At 36.2% G+C, this 15630-nt stretch overlaps 2 protein-coding genes across 4 annotated transcripts in view; both read left to right on the top strand.

Annotated features, from left to right (window-relative positions):
* The window catches only part of LOC306988973 (uncharacterized protein), a 28600-nt gene extending 16091 nt beyond the window's left edge, over positions 1-12509 (top strand). Inside the window, exons 3-6 of one of the 3 annotated variants that reach the window (XM_079594231.1) lie at positions 2334-2387; positions 4518-4664; positions 4749-4816; positions 11797-11897. In XM_079594231.1, coding sequence (XP_079450357.1) covers positions 2334-2387; positions 4518-4664; positions 4749-4816; positions 11797-11850 — 323 coding nt within the window. In that variant the 3' untranslated portion in view covers positions 11851-11897. Of the gene's footprint in view, positions 1-2333; positions 2388-2532; positions 4497-4517; positions 4665-4748; positions 4817-11796 lie in introns of those variants that run through there. The other 2 variants (XM_079594232.1, XM_079594233.1) reach the window with 2 other exon arrangements.
* LOC306988964 (uncharacterized protein) overlaps positions 1-15630 on the top strand; it is a 191620-nt gene that overhangs the window by 34300 nt on the left and 141690 nt on the right. The gene's annotated exons all lie outside the window — the stretch shown is intronic.

A 15630-nucleotide genomic window follows, 5' to 3' on the forward strand; every position in this document is an offset into this window, starting at 1 on the left:
AAAAAGGAATTATTTGCAGCTTCTTTTTTACTTGAAATGAAGGCATACTTGCATTGGGCTGAGAGACACTTACTCTACTCTTACAGTAGTTCACCTATAGTTAGTTCACCTAAAATTTAAAATGACATCATAATTTACTTGCATGGCATTGTTCTAATGCAGTATACGGTTCTTTCATTTTTGGACCACAAAATAAAAATGTCCAGCTTGCGCTCATCTATATAAAGCCTGTGAATAGGAACCAGCATCAAGGTTTTAAAAAAAAAAAACTTAATTATCACAGAATGGATAGTATGTGACGTGCTGTATATTTCAAACGTTCTGGGGTTTAGTAAAAATCAAACCAAAATTTTATATTTTATGAAAATCCTGACCCTGGCCATTGGTCTTCTGTACTCGATAGACGTGTAACTTCTTGTTACAACAAACACAATGAATATATATTAATCTCTTAAAAGAATGTACATGGATTGTATTCTTTTTTAGGGTGAATTTCAATTTCTGACAACTGCGACACTAATAGTCTCATGAACATATATTCAAAAACAGAAGACCAACAGTCAATGTCAAGATTTTCTTTGAAAAATACATTAAATTACTGTTTATTTTTCATCAAACCCTATCGTACTAACTTACCCACTGAACACTGATCACTCTTTGGCAAATGTAGAGATTGCTGGACATCAGATGGAGTTGCAAATTCCTGAAACAATTATTAAAAAGGACCAGCACAACCATGATCAACAGAACCAAAACATTAAACACATTTCAGATTAATGATATTTGTTGAATAATCTCTACTTACATATGCTTGAAGGATAACACCATACTTCTCTTTGAAGTGTGCAAGGAGTACGTTAGGCTAGTTGTAGGACCGACCATGGCATCCACCTCATGATTCCTGGATAAATGTGAGGTCAATGTAGATGTTACAGAAAACAAATGTATGACACTCAGGAATATCACAATTGAAAACACGTTAGGAACATGACTAACGTTATGGGTTTTCATGTGTTGGTCAAAAGCTAAACACAATTCAAAAGCACGTTCACAGAACTAACATTAACACCATAGCATCTTAACGCACACGTTAGCACTGATTACAAATCCTGAAACGAAAAAAATAATAACAATTATAATTATAATATAGGCTATATAAGTTATTTTAAAGGCAGGTCACGCAAATGACATGGTAAATGTTGCCTATTGTGACATCGAAGTTAACGTTACTTGGTATAGACGTGGAACAGAGTGAATTGTTGTTCACAAAATCAAACCATTCGTGGAAACAATGTAGAAATGCGAACGCAAAAAATAGATTGGCTTACCGTATCACTCAGTTGAAATATTTTCCATCTTCTCAAACTCTAAACTCCACTTATCATCGCGCAAGTTAGATTATTCAGATGATTCAAATCCTCCCGTCTTCATGTAACAGTTAACGTCCTCCATTTTCGGCTGCGTCAGTCAACTAGTTTGAAACACGAACCGAAGCTCACAAAAGCTTAAAAACTGCTCACAAATGCACAGACCACTGGTTTATCGTGATAACATCATTATTCTGTCCAGTTGAGTCCCGCCGCTGACAAATAAAGTTTGCCTGTTGTGAAGTCTGTCAGCTTCACATTTGAACTGAACTGGGCGCGAAAGAAATCAATCCCACAATGCAACGCCTTTACAGTATGATACTGTATTACTAATTTATCGGTATGAAAACAGAAAAGTGCTGTATATTTACAGCTGTTCTGTAAAAGATACAGCCTATTACTGTATTATGGAAATACAGTACAATACTGTAAGAAAATGCCTGTAAATTTACAGTAAAGGGTTACAGTTATCTAGGCCCTATTACATTTTATAGTTTGGCTTTCATCACTATTTATGTCTGTCTTTAGAAAAAAAAAAAAAAAATTAACAAAATCAAAAATTTGAAGGGAAAGTTTCTGAAATGTGGTTGATTTGACACAGAATGACCCAGGCCAATGTTGTAAGTCCTCTTTAATACACCTTAACAATGGGACAACGTTTAGATAATATACATCAGTCAGGAAGGGTGTAAAATTAATATAAGATATGAGAATCCTTTAGGAGATAATAGATGGTGCTCAAGAACCTTGGTAAACAAGAGACACTGTATTCAGATTTTGTATATTTTATTTATTTTTCCAAAATGAGTGGATTATATTTTAAATCTGAATTCATTGTTATGAGAGAAAATCAGGGCTGTGTGTATAAGCACTGATCTCTGTGTGTGATGAGACTGACTAACACTGACATTAAAGCAGCTTCTCACTGTTATATATTCACATCTCTGGTTCTCTAATATCTTCCAGCTTATCCGACCACTCCACAAAGTCCTTTATCGTCTGAAAGTGAGAACGCAGAGGGTAACGAAGCCGATATTCAGATCAACAGCACAATTATGAGTATGATATTGCTTTTATACAACAGTTCAATAAACAATTTTATATTTGTGCGTTGTTACATAATACGGCCAATTGTTTTCTGCTTTTTTTCTTTGCTCAAAAATAGGCAGATACAACACAGGCAAGCTCTTTACACTTTCTGACAAACACATTTACGCCATAAACATGTTAAAGGAGACTCAAGCTGGTCAGACTAGTATCAGAAGGTCAGTGAACAGACTGTGGGCATCTGAGACTGAGACAGTGTAGAGGATTGAAATCTTGAGATGTGCAATGGCTTACACTAATAACTATCTATATTCCAAAAAGCTAGTCCCATCTACAGTGTCCATTGTCAGCCCAGCAACACAGTTCAATAAATCCACTTCAGAAACGTTGTTGAAATAAAATGTGAAAATCTCCGAGGTTTTATTCCTTGGTTTCCGATTTACAAAAGAGAATGTGAGCTGACTAAAACACTTATTCTATATGAAATAAAAAAATCCTAATAGCAGTTAGCAGGTAAGAAAACCATTTGCTTCCACCGCTCTCAAGATCTGAATGAGAATCAACGTAATGTAGCCGAAGTAGGTTTATTCTTAAATAGGCAGTACACTATTTTACTGATATTTACCAAATCCTATAATAATAATAATAATTCATTACATTTATATAGCGCTTTATCTGAGACCTCAAAGCGCTTTACATAGAAGGGGGAAATCTCCAAACCACCACCAATGTGCAGCATCCACCTGATGATGCGACGGCAGCCATATTGCACCAGAACGCCCACCACACACCAGCTTACTGGTGGAGAGTAGAAGTGATGAAGCCAATCAGTATATGAGGAAGATTAGGAGGCCATGATGGACAGAGGCCACTGGGCAAATTTGGCCAATATAAGCACATGCATTCTAGTATGCTTTTAACCTTTTAAGTATTATTTAACATTTGTAACCTTTACATTAACTTCTAAATTAAATTATTTACCTGTTTAACATTAATTCTTATTATACTACAGGGCCGTTGAATGCTTGAATCTGATTGGTTGACGAACGTTCTGAGGTGTGCAATTATATTCAGGGAACCGCACGGCTAAAGTAGTTCCGGCAGGTCTTAACCGTATTACAGTTCCATATCACTTCGCGTAGTCAACTGTAATAACGGAAAATAGGATACAATTCATAACAAGAAAACTGCAGCCGCATGCGCTTTATCTGCAGTTCTCAATGTCTAACTTCACAATCAATGGAAATATGCAGTTTAATTTTAATAAATAAAGTATATATAGTCCTATATATAATCAATAGAAAATTAAAAATAATATTTCAATAAATTGATAGTCCTGCTGCAGATAATATAAAAAATAAAAATTTATTGATAGGCCTATACTTGTTAAAAGGGCTTTGTGTTTCATTTATTAGGCTAGTCTGTCACTAATAGAAAAAAAAAGAATGAACGAATTAATTAAAACGAATTGAATAAATAAATAAATAAATAAATAAATAATAGGCTAATATTGACGCGAATGCTTCTTTCTCTCTCATAACTGCATTAATAACTGCATAAAGCCGGGGACACACTTGCTGTAAGGCCGGTTATGAATGTAATTTGATACTTATCTGCATGCACGCGTGTTCAGCGCGTTCAGTCTGTGTTCACAGCGGTGTTTAAAATCTGCTGCATTCACAGTCAGAGAATGTTTCTAGTCGTTACGTGTGTCCAGCATTAAGTGGCCTTTAGTCTGCTATCAGCGGCTCAGACCTCCGTTACTAACTCTAAAATGACGTTTTGGAATTAGCAACGGAGCATGCAGTTTAGATGCGCAAGGAATTAGTCCTACATACAAGAGCGTTTTAATGACAAAAACTTTACAAACGTCTTGAAATACATCATCTGAACAATATTTCGAGGTGTGGTAACTGTAGTATAAGCGGAATAATTGACTTCAGGCCGTTGAATTATTAGAAAAATAATAATTCAACTCGGGTGTGCATTATTTTTCTAAAAATTCAACGGCCTGTCGTCAATTATTCCTTACTTCACATTACTATGAATTGTACTTTGGCCTCTACAGACAGACTGACAGATTGTTTCTCTTGATCTTTCCAGAATCTGACCAGCAAACTCGCTCTCCTCCTCCAGTCTCAGTCTCTCAGATAGTGTTGATCTCTTCTGCTGTCGCTGGATCTCTGATGGCCGTTGCTGCTGTTGGGATCTTCTGGATCTGCAGGAAACACAGACAAACAGATCAACAGGGCAAGTGTTTCATACTTCTGTTACATCTGAAGAAATAGTTACAGTTTTGCTGTTTTAACATGTCTGTCATTATTATTCAAACAGTTCAGACCCGTGATGAAGAGATCACTTACGCTGATCCAATGTTCTACAAAAGAAATGCACAAAAAGCGGTAATGTTACCAACATTTTTAAAAGTAAAAGCACAACATATTTCTTAATATTAGCTTCTGCATGTGGCATTTTACAGCTAAAATGTTGAAGTTTAGCTGTTTTAACTTCTGTAATCATTAAAAATATAGCAACCTGAATATCACTTCCTAACATCATCCCTAGCAAGTAACTCCCTTTCTCCTCTCATGTTCCATACTTGCCCTGGATCTACCAGTTCATCTCTCTCTGTCCCTCATCATCACTGGTGGCATGTTGCTGCACAGCTGTCCGGCTCACTTCTTCACTGCTGCTAATATTTAACTGGTGGTGCTGCTGGCTGTGCTGCTAAATATTTCAGTTAGTTTGCGACATTTAGCAGCTTCAGTACTATCTAAATTCCGCAAAAAAATAAAAAAATTCTCTCGCATTGTCAGCATACTGTCTATGATTGTCAGCCCCGCCCTTTTCATCCGTTTTTTACCCGAGGCCGAGGCCGCGTTAACAGGGAAAAAAACAGGTGATGACTGCGTGCGTGGCGGGTGGCGGGCCGGCCCGCCGGCCGTCCTGGAGTACCGGCCGTTCTGTGATTCTCCAGATCACAAAGATGGCCAGTCTGCCCCTGCGTCTGACCATTTTTGAGCGTCGGCCGACGTAGTTTTTTCCGGTGTGTTCCGCCATGTTGAATCGGCATCGGACTCGGGCCGTTGGTGCAAGAGGGAACTGATTGGCTGTTCAGATTAGTAAATAGTCAGTGTTCGAGAATAATAGCAAAACAGCGAGCATATTTGTAGGCTATATTAGTCAAAACGGTTCAGATAGAAGGCTGTTCTAATGTTTCGTCATCTTACCTGAGTGTTCAGCGCAAATTTCAATATTAACATGAGCAGAGTGGAATAAAGAAAGTGTTTTTTCAAAATTAATTTTCAAAACGGTAAGTAGGCCTACGCACTGCTTTGATCTGCAGCCGGCAGCGTCTGTTTCCCTTTTTGAATGACGAATATAACTTAGATGCATATCTGCAGCAATTGACGGTTGTCTCATTTGCTTATAGGCTACATTTGAATAGTTATAAGTTATAGTATAGGCTACATTATAGCTAGTTTTATCATTACACGTTTGTGTAATTTTGGGTTTCTGTAGCCAGTACATTATTTGTATTTTATTTTCAATGCAGATGTAATGGCATTGAAAATGTTTTGTTTTTGTTTGAAGGACGAGGCTTCATTAAAAAACACAACCCAAATCATTATTATTGGTTTTGAGATGTTACTTGCTGTGAATACCTTGTCTGATAGGCTACAGTATTCTGGCATTATCTGGCATTATCAGGACATCCAAACACCAGACACTAGTCTGTCGTGCACCGCACGGCTAGGGGCGAATGGCCAGATGGCAGTGGTGGAATGTAACGAAGTATTTGTACTTCGTTACTGTACTTAAGTAAATGTTTACGTATCTATACTTTACTTAAAGGAGAACTCCGGTGCAAAATGAACCTTTGGTCTAATTACACATTGTTACCTAGTCAACCGTTATCTGAGATTTGTTTTCATGATTATCGAATGTAAATAGTTTTATCTTTAAAAACAGTTTAGCCTATAACGCTAGTATAACGCTAGTAGGCTATATGGGGCATAGTGTAATGACAAATACAAATCGCTTGTTAATACCACTAACCAGGCTCAAAATAGCCCCACACTAACACGGTAGCATAATGAGGGTCCCTACATGCAAACCGAAGCATTGAGAACTTTGACAGTGTCCAGACAGTTTAATAAGAAGATATTTTATACATACAGTCAACTTCACGTATATAAGCAGAATCCATCTTTGAAAAACAGACTCTATCAATCGATCTACGAACCACCGATCCAAATGCGCTGGACCATATGAGATTCTACACAGTTCAGCGCATTTGGATCGGCGGTTCGTAGTTCGACTGATCGAGTCTGTTTTTCAAAGATGGATTCTGCTTATATACGTGAAGTTGACTGTATGTATAAAATATCTTCTTATTAAACTGTCTGGACACTGTCAAAGTTCTCAATGCTTCGGTTTGCATGTAGGGACCCTCATTATGCTACCGTGTTAGTGTGGGGCTATTTTGAGCCTGGTTAGTGGTATTAACAAGCGATTTGTATTTGTCATTACTCCATGCCCCATATACTAGCGTTATACTAGCGTTATAGGCTAAACTGTTTTTAAAGATAAAACTATTTACATTCGATAATCATGAAAACAAATCTCAGATAACGGTTGACTAGGTAACAATGTGTAATTAGACCAATAAAGGTTCATTTTGCACCGGAGTTCTCCTTTAAGTAAAAAAAATAATGCATACTTTTACTTTTACTCAAGTAGATTTTTCAGCAATTATCTGTACTTTGTACTCCACTACATTATTAAAATGCGTGTCGTTACATCCTTCCGAATCTCTTGCATAAAATGTTTTTGGTTGACTGACGTTTTGGCGTTGCTGGCCAATGCACGTTGAAACAGATCGGAGATCTGATTGGTCAAAGAACTCACGCGCTCAGCGCGCGTTTTGAAACAACACAACACATTGCTTGCATGTTTTAAGAGAAGCACTCACCTCACCCTTGTCAAATTTAGTTTGGTGCTTATTTTTGTCTCATTCTAATGTGTTATACATTAGGGGTGTAACGGTATGTATTCGTACCGGACCGTTTCGGTATAGGACTTTCGGTGCGGTGCACATGAATGCAATCTTTCACGTGAATTAGGCTAGTTGTGTGCGGAACATATTCCGAGTTTCCACACGAACATTAAGTGTCGGAAGTCTCCGCGTTGCACTTGAGCGCGCACTGTACAACTGTACGGGCCGGGTTCGGACAAATATTTAGATATGTTCAGCTTCGGCTCGGGCTCGGTCACATCAGCGCGATAAGGCATTGAACATTTTACACTTAAAACAGCTTATTATGTTGGTAGCCAATGTGCCTGATGCTTTCACTTGATGCAAACGTTCGTTTATGTGATTAAAATACATGCAAAATATGACCATAACATCTGTCTTCCTGTGTGCGGAAATTTGTTTATGTTGCTGTGACAACGAAACACGCGCCTGTGTTAAAAGCGTGCTCCGTGCGCGCTGATGCGATCATCTGTTGACATTTCCAAATGCCTTTCAGTTGCTTAATAAAAGCAGGCTTTCCACACAAACAAACGTACGCGTGTCATTAGTATGAGGAACAAAAATGGGATTTTAACTGTCGGTTTCGGGTCGGGCTCGGACATAAATATCTTTATGCCTGTCGGGCATTTTTTCTCTCTCTCTCCTCTCGCTAGCTAGTGTCATGGCCAATATTGGTTTGAGAGTATTTTATTTAGTGGAGAACTTTGCAGCAGTATTTTTTTTATTATTCTTTTTTATTTATTATATTTAATTAAAAAGTGTGTTTAAAAAAATGTAAACAAATTGTTAAAAAAAAAGTTTATAGTAAACAACCAGCAGTTTAATGTTTTGCATTTCTTTCCCTTACTGTACCGAAAATGAACCGAACCGTGACTTTAAAACCGAGGTACGTACCGAACCGTGATTTTTGCATACCGTTACACCCCTATTATACATTATTAGCCTAATGCTTTTGGATTTTCTGTAATCAATGGAGTATAAGCCTCAAATGCAGTTTTAGCTACATTTTCCCCATGCAGGCCAAGGTAAAGGACTAAAGCAACTGTTGTTGAGCAGAATAAACTGGTCATACAAATTTGATTAAAGTGTTCAGAATAACACTCACCTGTGTGCTTTTGAGTTTTTTTTTTTTACTGCTCTTAATAGTATAGTAAAAATAAAATAAATTGTATGTCATAATTGGCTTAGCTTAATTAATATTTAATGAGTAATAAGTAAATAACCAGATTTTTACAGTGTGTCAGTATTGCAGAGAGCTTGCACAACAACCCTTTCCAGTACACAAAAGAAATTGTTTGTGATTATTACAATTGAACAGCCCAGACATCGAGACAACTGATTGTACTTTTACTTAAAAAAAATACTTTAAAGTAAATTTAAAAGTATGTACTTATGACTTTTACTTAAGTAAGATGTTGATGTAGTAATTGTACTTTTACTTAAGTATATATTTTGCAGGGTAATTGTACTTTTACTTAAGTACTAAACTTGAGTACTTCCTCCACCACTGCCAGATGGGCCTATTTGGGAGAAAGTCCACGGCTGTTTTTTAGCCCCAGTCCGTCCCTGCTGTGCAGTCTAAAATCTCATGCAGGGGCACATAAATAACTATCCACATGTGACCGTAGTCGTACCACTCTATAGGTTAAACATAAATGCTTCAACTTTGGCTCACAAAACATGCTCTCTGAGCAATAACAGGGCAAAAAAAAGCTACGGTTAGATGTCCACAATGACTAGAGAGAAAGAGCAGATAAGATCTTGACACTTCACTCAAAAATAACTGTAAAAACAGTACATGTGTTGTCGCTCAGGGTGTTTCTGCTCAAATAAACACAGCTAAAGCTGCTAAAAGTGTGAGTTTCCTGTAACACTGAAAGCTGAAGATAGTTCTGCAAATTTGAACGTGGGAAAGATATTTCAAATTAGGCTGCATTAGGCTCATTTGACTGCATTGACAAAAATTACATTTGTAACTCTTAATGTCCCCATAAATATACTTTTATTTCAAAGTAGCAATTTTAACTAGTTTTTGTTTTCATTTTCATTAGTTTTCATTTGTCAATTGTAATTATTATTGCTTGCCATCTAAAAACTTTGCATGAGGAAGAGTGAGTCTTCAGGTCCACCACTGAGTCTGTAGTTGAGTTTGTACTATCCTGCTCAGAGATTCAGTCACTAATGACCAAAACCTCTCATTGATTGACCAGCTAGTAAAAGTATCTAATCCCTCTTTAAATAAGTTCTTGTTTGCTATGTTATGTACCGGTAGTTAATTAGCAGTGTTCTCAAACTGAAGTCAGAGTCCAACACCATATTTTTTATGAATAGTCAAGGCCAGCTCATAGTCAGAGTCCAGGTCGTGTCCAAATGCTCCTGAAGAAAAAACAACCTTGTAGACTTGAGTCCAAGTCTGGCTTTGTTCAGTTTCAAGTTCTACAACATTGGTGTTGTGTTGAGCCCTTTCAAATCACTGCTACATGCGTGAAAAAAGGACAAAGAAAAGCAAGTGGCAAATGCTTTCTTAAGCTATTTAAAATGTATTTACTATTGTATTGTTTTACTTTGATACATTCCAAAACTTGAATTAAATAAATAGTTTTAAAATTCTGTTTTCATTTGAAGTGCCCCTATTTTGCTTTTTTCAAATAAGGTTGTAGTGTGTAATATAGCTGTTAGTGAATGTAAAAGTGCCTGAACGAGTCGTCAGTAATTCCAGTCTCACTCTCTGTTACAAACCTATATAGGGTGTAATGCCAGTCTATGGTCTTTATTTGCTGCCCGGATCCCCATTAGGATCCCCATTAGCTGATGCAACAAAATGCATCCGCCACTCTTCCTGGGGTCCACACAAAACACATAACAATAATAAAAACAAATTCTCATATATACATACACACACATAAATATACACACATACATACACATATACATACACACATACGATATACTCTATCTACTAATATAGGCTAAGCTAACATAAAAATGTCCTTTATTTGTTTTTAAAACCAATATTATTTTGAGTTTTAACAATATGACCTGGAAGAGAGTTCCATTCAACTATAGCTCTATACTGTACGTTGTTTTGAATTTGTTCTGGATTTTGGAATAATATTTACCAACAACGGCATGCCTCGTTAGATATGCATGTACATTAGAACTCAGAGTAAGTTGCCTATACAAACAGTCAGGAGTTTTCCATGCATTAATTTAGTTTATAAACCCAAGAAGTGACGCTTTTAACCTCCCATCAACCGTTAACCAGAATAGTTTGCCGTGCATTTTGTTAACATTAGCCCTTATTGTACAGCAAAGGGCTAAACGAGCAGCTCTATTCTGAACCCTCTGTAGTTTTCCTAAATTCTTCTTTGTAGTTCCTGACCAAATCACAGAACAATAATCTAAGTGTGATAACACTAGGGGTCTGCAAAACATGTTTAGTTAAATATGGATTTTTCCATTATTCACTCATTCATTCAAAGCAAACGTTAACATGTGGGAATTTTCTGCCTTTAACTCAGGAAGGAAATTTGATGTTAACAGGCAGACTGAATTAACAAATTAAACAGACACTACTGATATTAACTCAACCGTAGCACTGATAAATTGAATACATTGCTTGTTTGAGGAAATTCAACATTTTGTGGCATTCAGACAGGTGTGTTAGATCCAAGAAAATTTATCAATTTGAGTAGATACATTGAAGCCATTAGAAACGAAAAATAAATATCATGTAATCTAGAGACAGGAGTAAGAAAGAACAAACAGAGTGTTATTTCTGAGGTACAAAATAAGGGTTCATTACCGGTAAAACCGTTAGGCCTATAATAGCTCAGGGTGTTTCTGCAGGCTAAAACAGACACAGCTCCACAGGAAACTGGACTTCCGGAACAAATAACTGAAGACATGGTTGTGTCTGTGAGAGAGAACGAGTGTGAATGATTTTGGCCTTCATTACAAATATTGCTTTTTAGTCAAACCTGCATGAAAACACTAACCAAAAAGTGGTAAAACTACACCGAATTGAGAGTAAATTGGTTAAGGGTCATTATAGCTTAATGTTCAATAGAGTGATATTGGACTGTTGTCTACGGTGACATGAGAGTGAACATTTTAAGAATGTTTAATTTAATAATTTACAGTAAAAAAAAAAAATCATGATTCTCTTGAATATGCATGCATTAAAATACAGTTTTAAAATGTGCGTTTAAAATGTAGTTTTTATGACTGTTGTAGTATGAGGAGGATTCCTTTGGTTTTCTTTAGTGGTAAGCACTGTTCTTGAAAAACATCTCACTATGATACTTAAGCATTTGTCTCTTTTGTGTTTGTGTTTTCTTTCAGACTGTTACACAGGAGGAAGAGGTGGTGTACGCAGGTGTCGTCACGAGACGTTAATCCAATTCTTCATGCTAAGTTTGTTTTGTTTTACGTTCAACGTTACGTACACACTGCAGCTAAACTCAGTCGTCAATTCACCATTCAGTGCTTACACACAGTTCAGTCATTTACAGGAGCTACAATCACATTATACAATTGTATTAACTTTTTAGGAAGTGACTACTGCATTTACACAAATTCTATGCAGTATATACAGAACCGAACTGAACAACTAGTTATTAATGACGTATATATTTAAAAGCACATCAGAGATGTGTCTGTGCTTCTCTTTCTCAAGCGGGTGCATATCTCAGCTGCCATGTCATAAATCTCAGTCGAAGAACATCTCAATTTGAAGGATTCTTTGAGCCATGGGCTGCGTCTGAAATCACATAATCTCTTGAGTAGATACTTATTTTGAATGAGTAATGACTTTGCGACCGCTAAACACGTATGTTATATATATATATATAGTATGAATCTGTATATCTTCCTCGTCACCCTCAATTTTGGCAAGTGATGCATTCATGACATAGCCAAAATAAAAAGATTTCTGCTCAGAACTCATTCTGAATAGACACATAACCAACATATATTTAGAAAGCCAATCCTTTAGAGTTTACAGTTCAAGACTCAAAATTCATCAAACTGTTATAAATATTGAGATATATAAGGTCAAACATAAAACAAAAACAACAAATATTAAGAATATATTTATTAAATGTTTAAAATATTTTTTTGAATGTAGGATATCAACTTATAACCACAACTAAAGTGTAGCTACAAGTGTGGTCATGCTTCATTTTAAATCTGAGGATGATATCACTAAAAGTATGCATTTTATGAAGCCTATTATAAGGTCATATCATGGGAGGCTTTGGAGAAGTTTTAGAAAAGGCTGATAAGATGCTTATATATTTTATTGCCCATTAACTAAGCCATTTACAGTCTTTGACTAATGTCTGGCGAGGAGAAATGGCCCATTAGTGTAAATCGACCAACATTTAACACTTCCGCCAGTGAGAGACTTAATCTTCGTTATTCTTTTATCCTTATTCTTTTGTTTGAAATCAGCCATAATAGCCTGTATTATTTGCTTGGTCATCTAAATCTATGTCATTCCCCACTATACAAGAGTAATACATATATTATCTTCAGTCTTATTATACGAACGCTTGGTGACAGCACCTCAGTGTAGGCCTACTTTAATAGAGTTGTTTTCATATTTCCATCAGGGTCGGTGTATCAGCTCAAACTCTGGATTTTACGCAAATTATGATAAATCACTGTATTAAAGGAAAGACATCGGACAAACCCGAACTCAAGCAGCTGATTTTAAATTGTAAATGTAACGTTACATTTTTTTTTTTTTAAAGCACGACTGTTTTTTGTTGATTTTTTTAACGAGATTTGTTCTCCAATGCTTGCATTTTTTGGCACAAAGTGCAAATAAAATGTTTAATGGCAAACTCATATTTCCTTGTTGTTTACCTGTGAAAAATAGTTTCAAATATTAACACTGGCATAGCTGTAGCCTAACTATTTAAAAAAAAAAAATCACCGCTGTAAATCTGTGCATAGGCCTATAGCCTAACAGTAGCCTACTTCAAATAGTTACTTATGTCTACTTACTTAAATTGAGCACATAAATAATAATATTTGCTATAGATCGACATATCAGTTTTAGTAGATTTTTTTTTCTTCACTTTTCAGCACTGCAGGTTTTTAAATTCCCATTGTACCAAAAAAAAACAATGGCCAGGGCTTGTAGCCTATTAATTGGTAGCCTATATTGTCTTATTTGTCACTTTCGGAACTGTGTCTGAAATACAGTGAATTATCATTATATAGTGTAAAATTCCGAGTTTGTTTTTATTCACCAACCCTAATAGAAAAATGAAGAAGCATAAATGAATGATGTAAAATTACGCAGCCCTGCATGACATTCGGAAAATTTTGTCTCAGCCTATGGCTATCAGCCTATCTCAGCCTATGGCTATCTCTCCTTGCAATGCTAGTAATTTAATGCAGTCATGATCATTGCTCACTTAAAGTGCCATTGACTTATCTGCTGGGTAAATTATTAAATATAATTTAGCTAAATCTAAAACATTGTAGCCTATCATTTATATCAGCAACATATTTCTTTATATCGCCCAGCTCTAAAACTGCTCAATATTAATGCTTAGGCCTATATAACTTTTTGTAAAGCTGCTATAAAACGATGTGAATTGAGCGCTATACAAATGTGTTTGACTTGACTTCAATTGATATAGACCTAGATAACTTATAGGCTACTGTATATCGTGGCCACGAATGAAGAATTCGTTCCCCAGATTTAGCAGCACGTAGCTATATTACACGGCGGTCTGCCTTGAAGGGATTGTTTGTTGTACAGTAACTTAAGTCGTATTAACTGTAACTCGTATTAAGTTAATAAAAACATTATTTAATTGATCGTTACTGAAATCGCCATGCGTAGTAGCCTACGGCCTGCGTAGAAGATCATTCATAAACTCGTACATAAAGGAATGCGCATGCTCATGCCTCAAGTGTCTTCTCCAATAAGATTGCTGTATTATAAACCAATGAAATTGTTGGTTTATAAAGTGTCGCCCCGCCCCATCGTCCATGCACTCTGGGGTTACTCAATCAGCAAAAGTAGAGTCATCGCTAGCTCTGTTAGCTGTTTTTAGCATTCTTGATCGCTTATTTCAATTATATTTTAATAGAAATGTGTTTCTGCATTATAAAATATTTAAAAAAAATGTCATAATTCATTATTTCTCCAAATGTGCGCACCATTGGACTAATATCCCTCGCGGATCGTGGATATTGTATGTATATGAACACAAATAAACCGGAGATGAGATGAATGGCTGCTGTATAAGTGATGATTTCTATTCAAAATAACGAACGTTACAGATTAATTATTTTGCACTCCTAGCATAAATTAAGAAATTAATGTCACTGCAAACCAGTTTAATTATAAACAGTGGTCAAATATCGAAGCTGGAGTTTTAAACCATTATAATAAATCTAATATTGTCCAGATTAAGTAAGAGTGTGATGTTTTAACTAGTAATGAAATTAACAAAACAGTAATCCAGGATCACCAGTGATCCCTGCCGCTCAGGGTTAGGCTATAAGAGTCAATGTCAAAACAAACCTCTACGTAGAAATCAGTTTAAAGCTCACCCCTGTGACCTAGTCTAGTCTCTTTGTTGATGCACATACATCTTCAAACAGTCATCTTGTCATTTATTTGGAATTGTTATTTGATTATTATTATTGTCTAAGTAGCCTATAGGCTCACAGTAATTTAGGCCTAAGGACCTTGTACATCTCATCATGTGTTGTTTCTGTTGTAAAAAAGGACAGGTTTTTTTGCAGATGACACAGCTGGAGCTCCAGGTGTTGAACACATAAGGCTTTTCACTGTTATAACAATTAGCCTACCTTAAAAGATCATTCCGGTATTTAACACTTTGAGTCTATTTTGTAGTTTGTTTTGGATGAACAAGAGTGGTGGACAAAGAAATTTTGACAATGGTGTCTCGACTTTTTGACCATTTTAGAATTGCCCATGACCGCCTTAGAATGGGAGTCTATGGCCATGTTCAAACATGTCCTTAAAACAACCCTTAACGTTCGTTTTCAAAACTGTGCAACTCACCGAGTGGTTAGTGGTGAGGAATCAGGCACTCTCACATCAGGACACTAGGGGGCGTGATGATGATGATGCCTTTTAACAAGCTTCAGGATTTTTGTACAGAAAATAAAGAATTGTGAAATAAT

The sequence above is a fragment of the Phoxinus phoxinus genome, assembly GCF_949152265.1.
Source record: "Phoxinus phoxinus genome assembly, chromosome: 20".
In the NCBI taxonomy this organism is placed as follows: domain Eukaryota; kingdom Metazoa; phylum Chordata; class Actinopteri; order Cypriniformes; family Leuciscidae; genus Phoxinus; species Phoxinus phoxinus.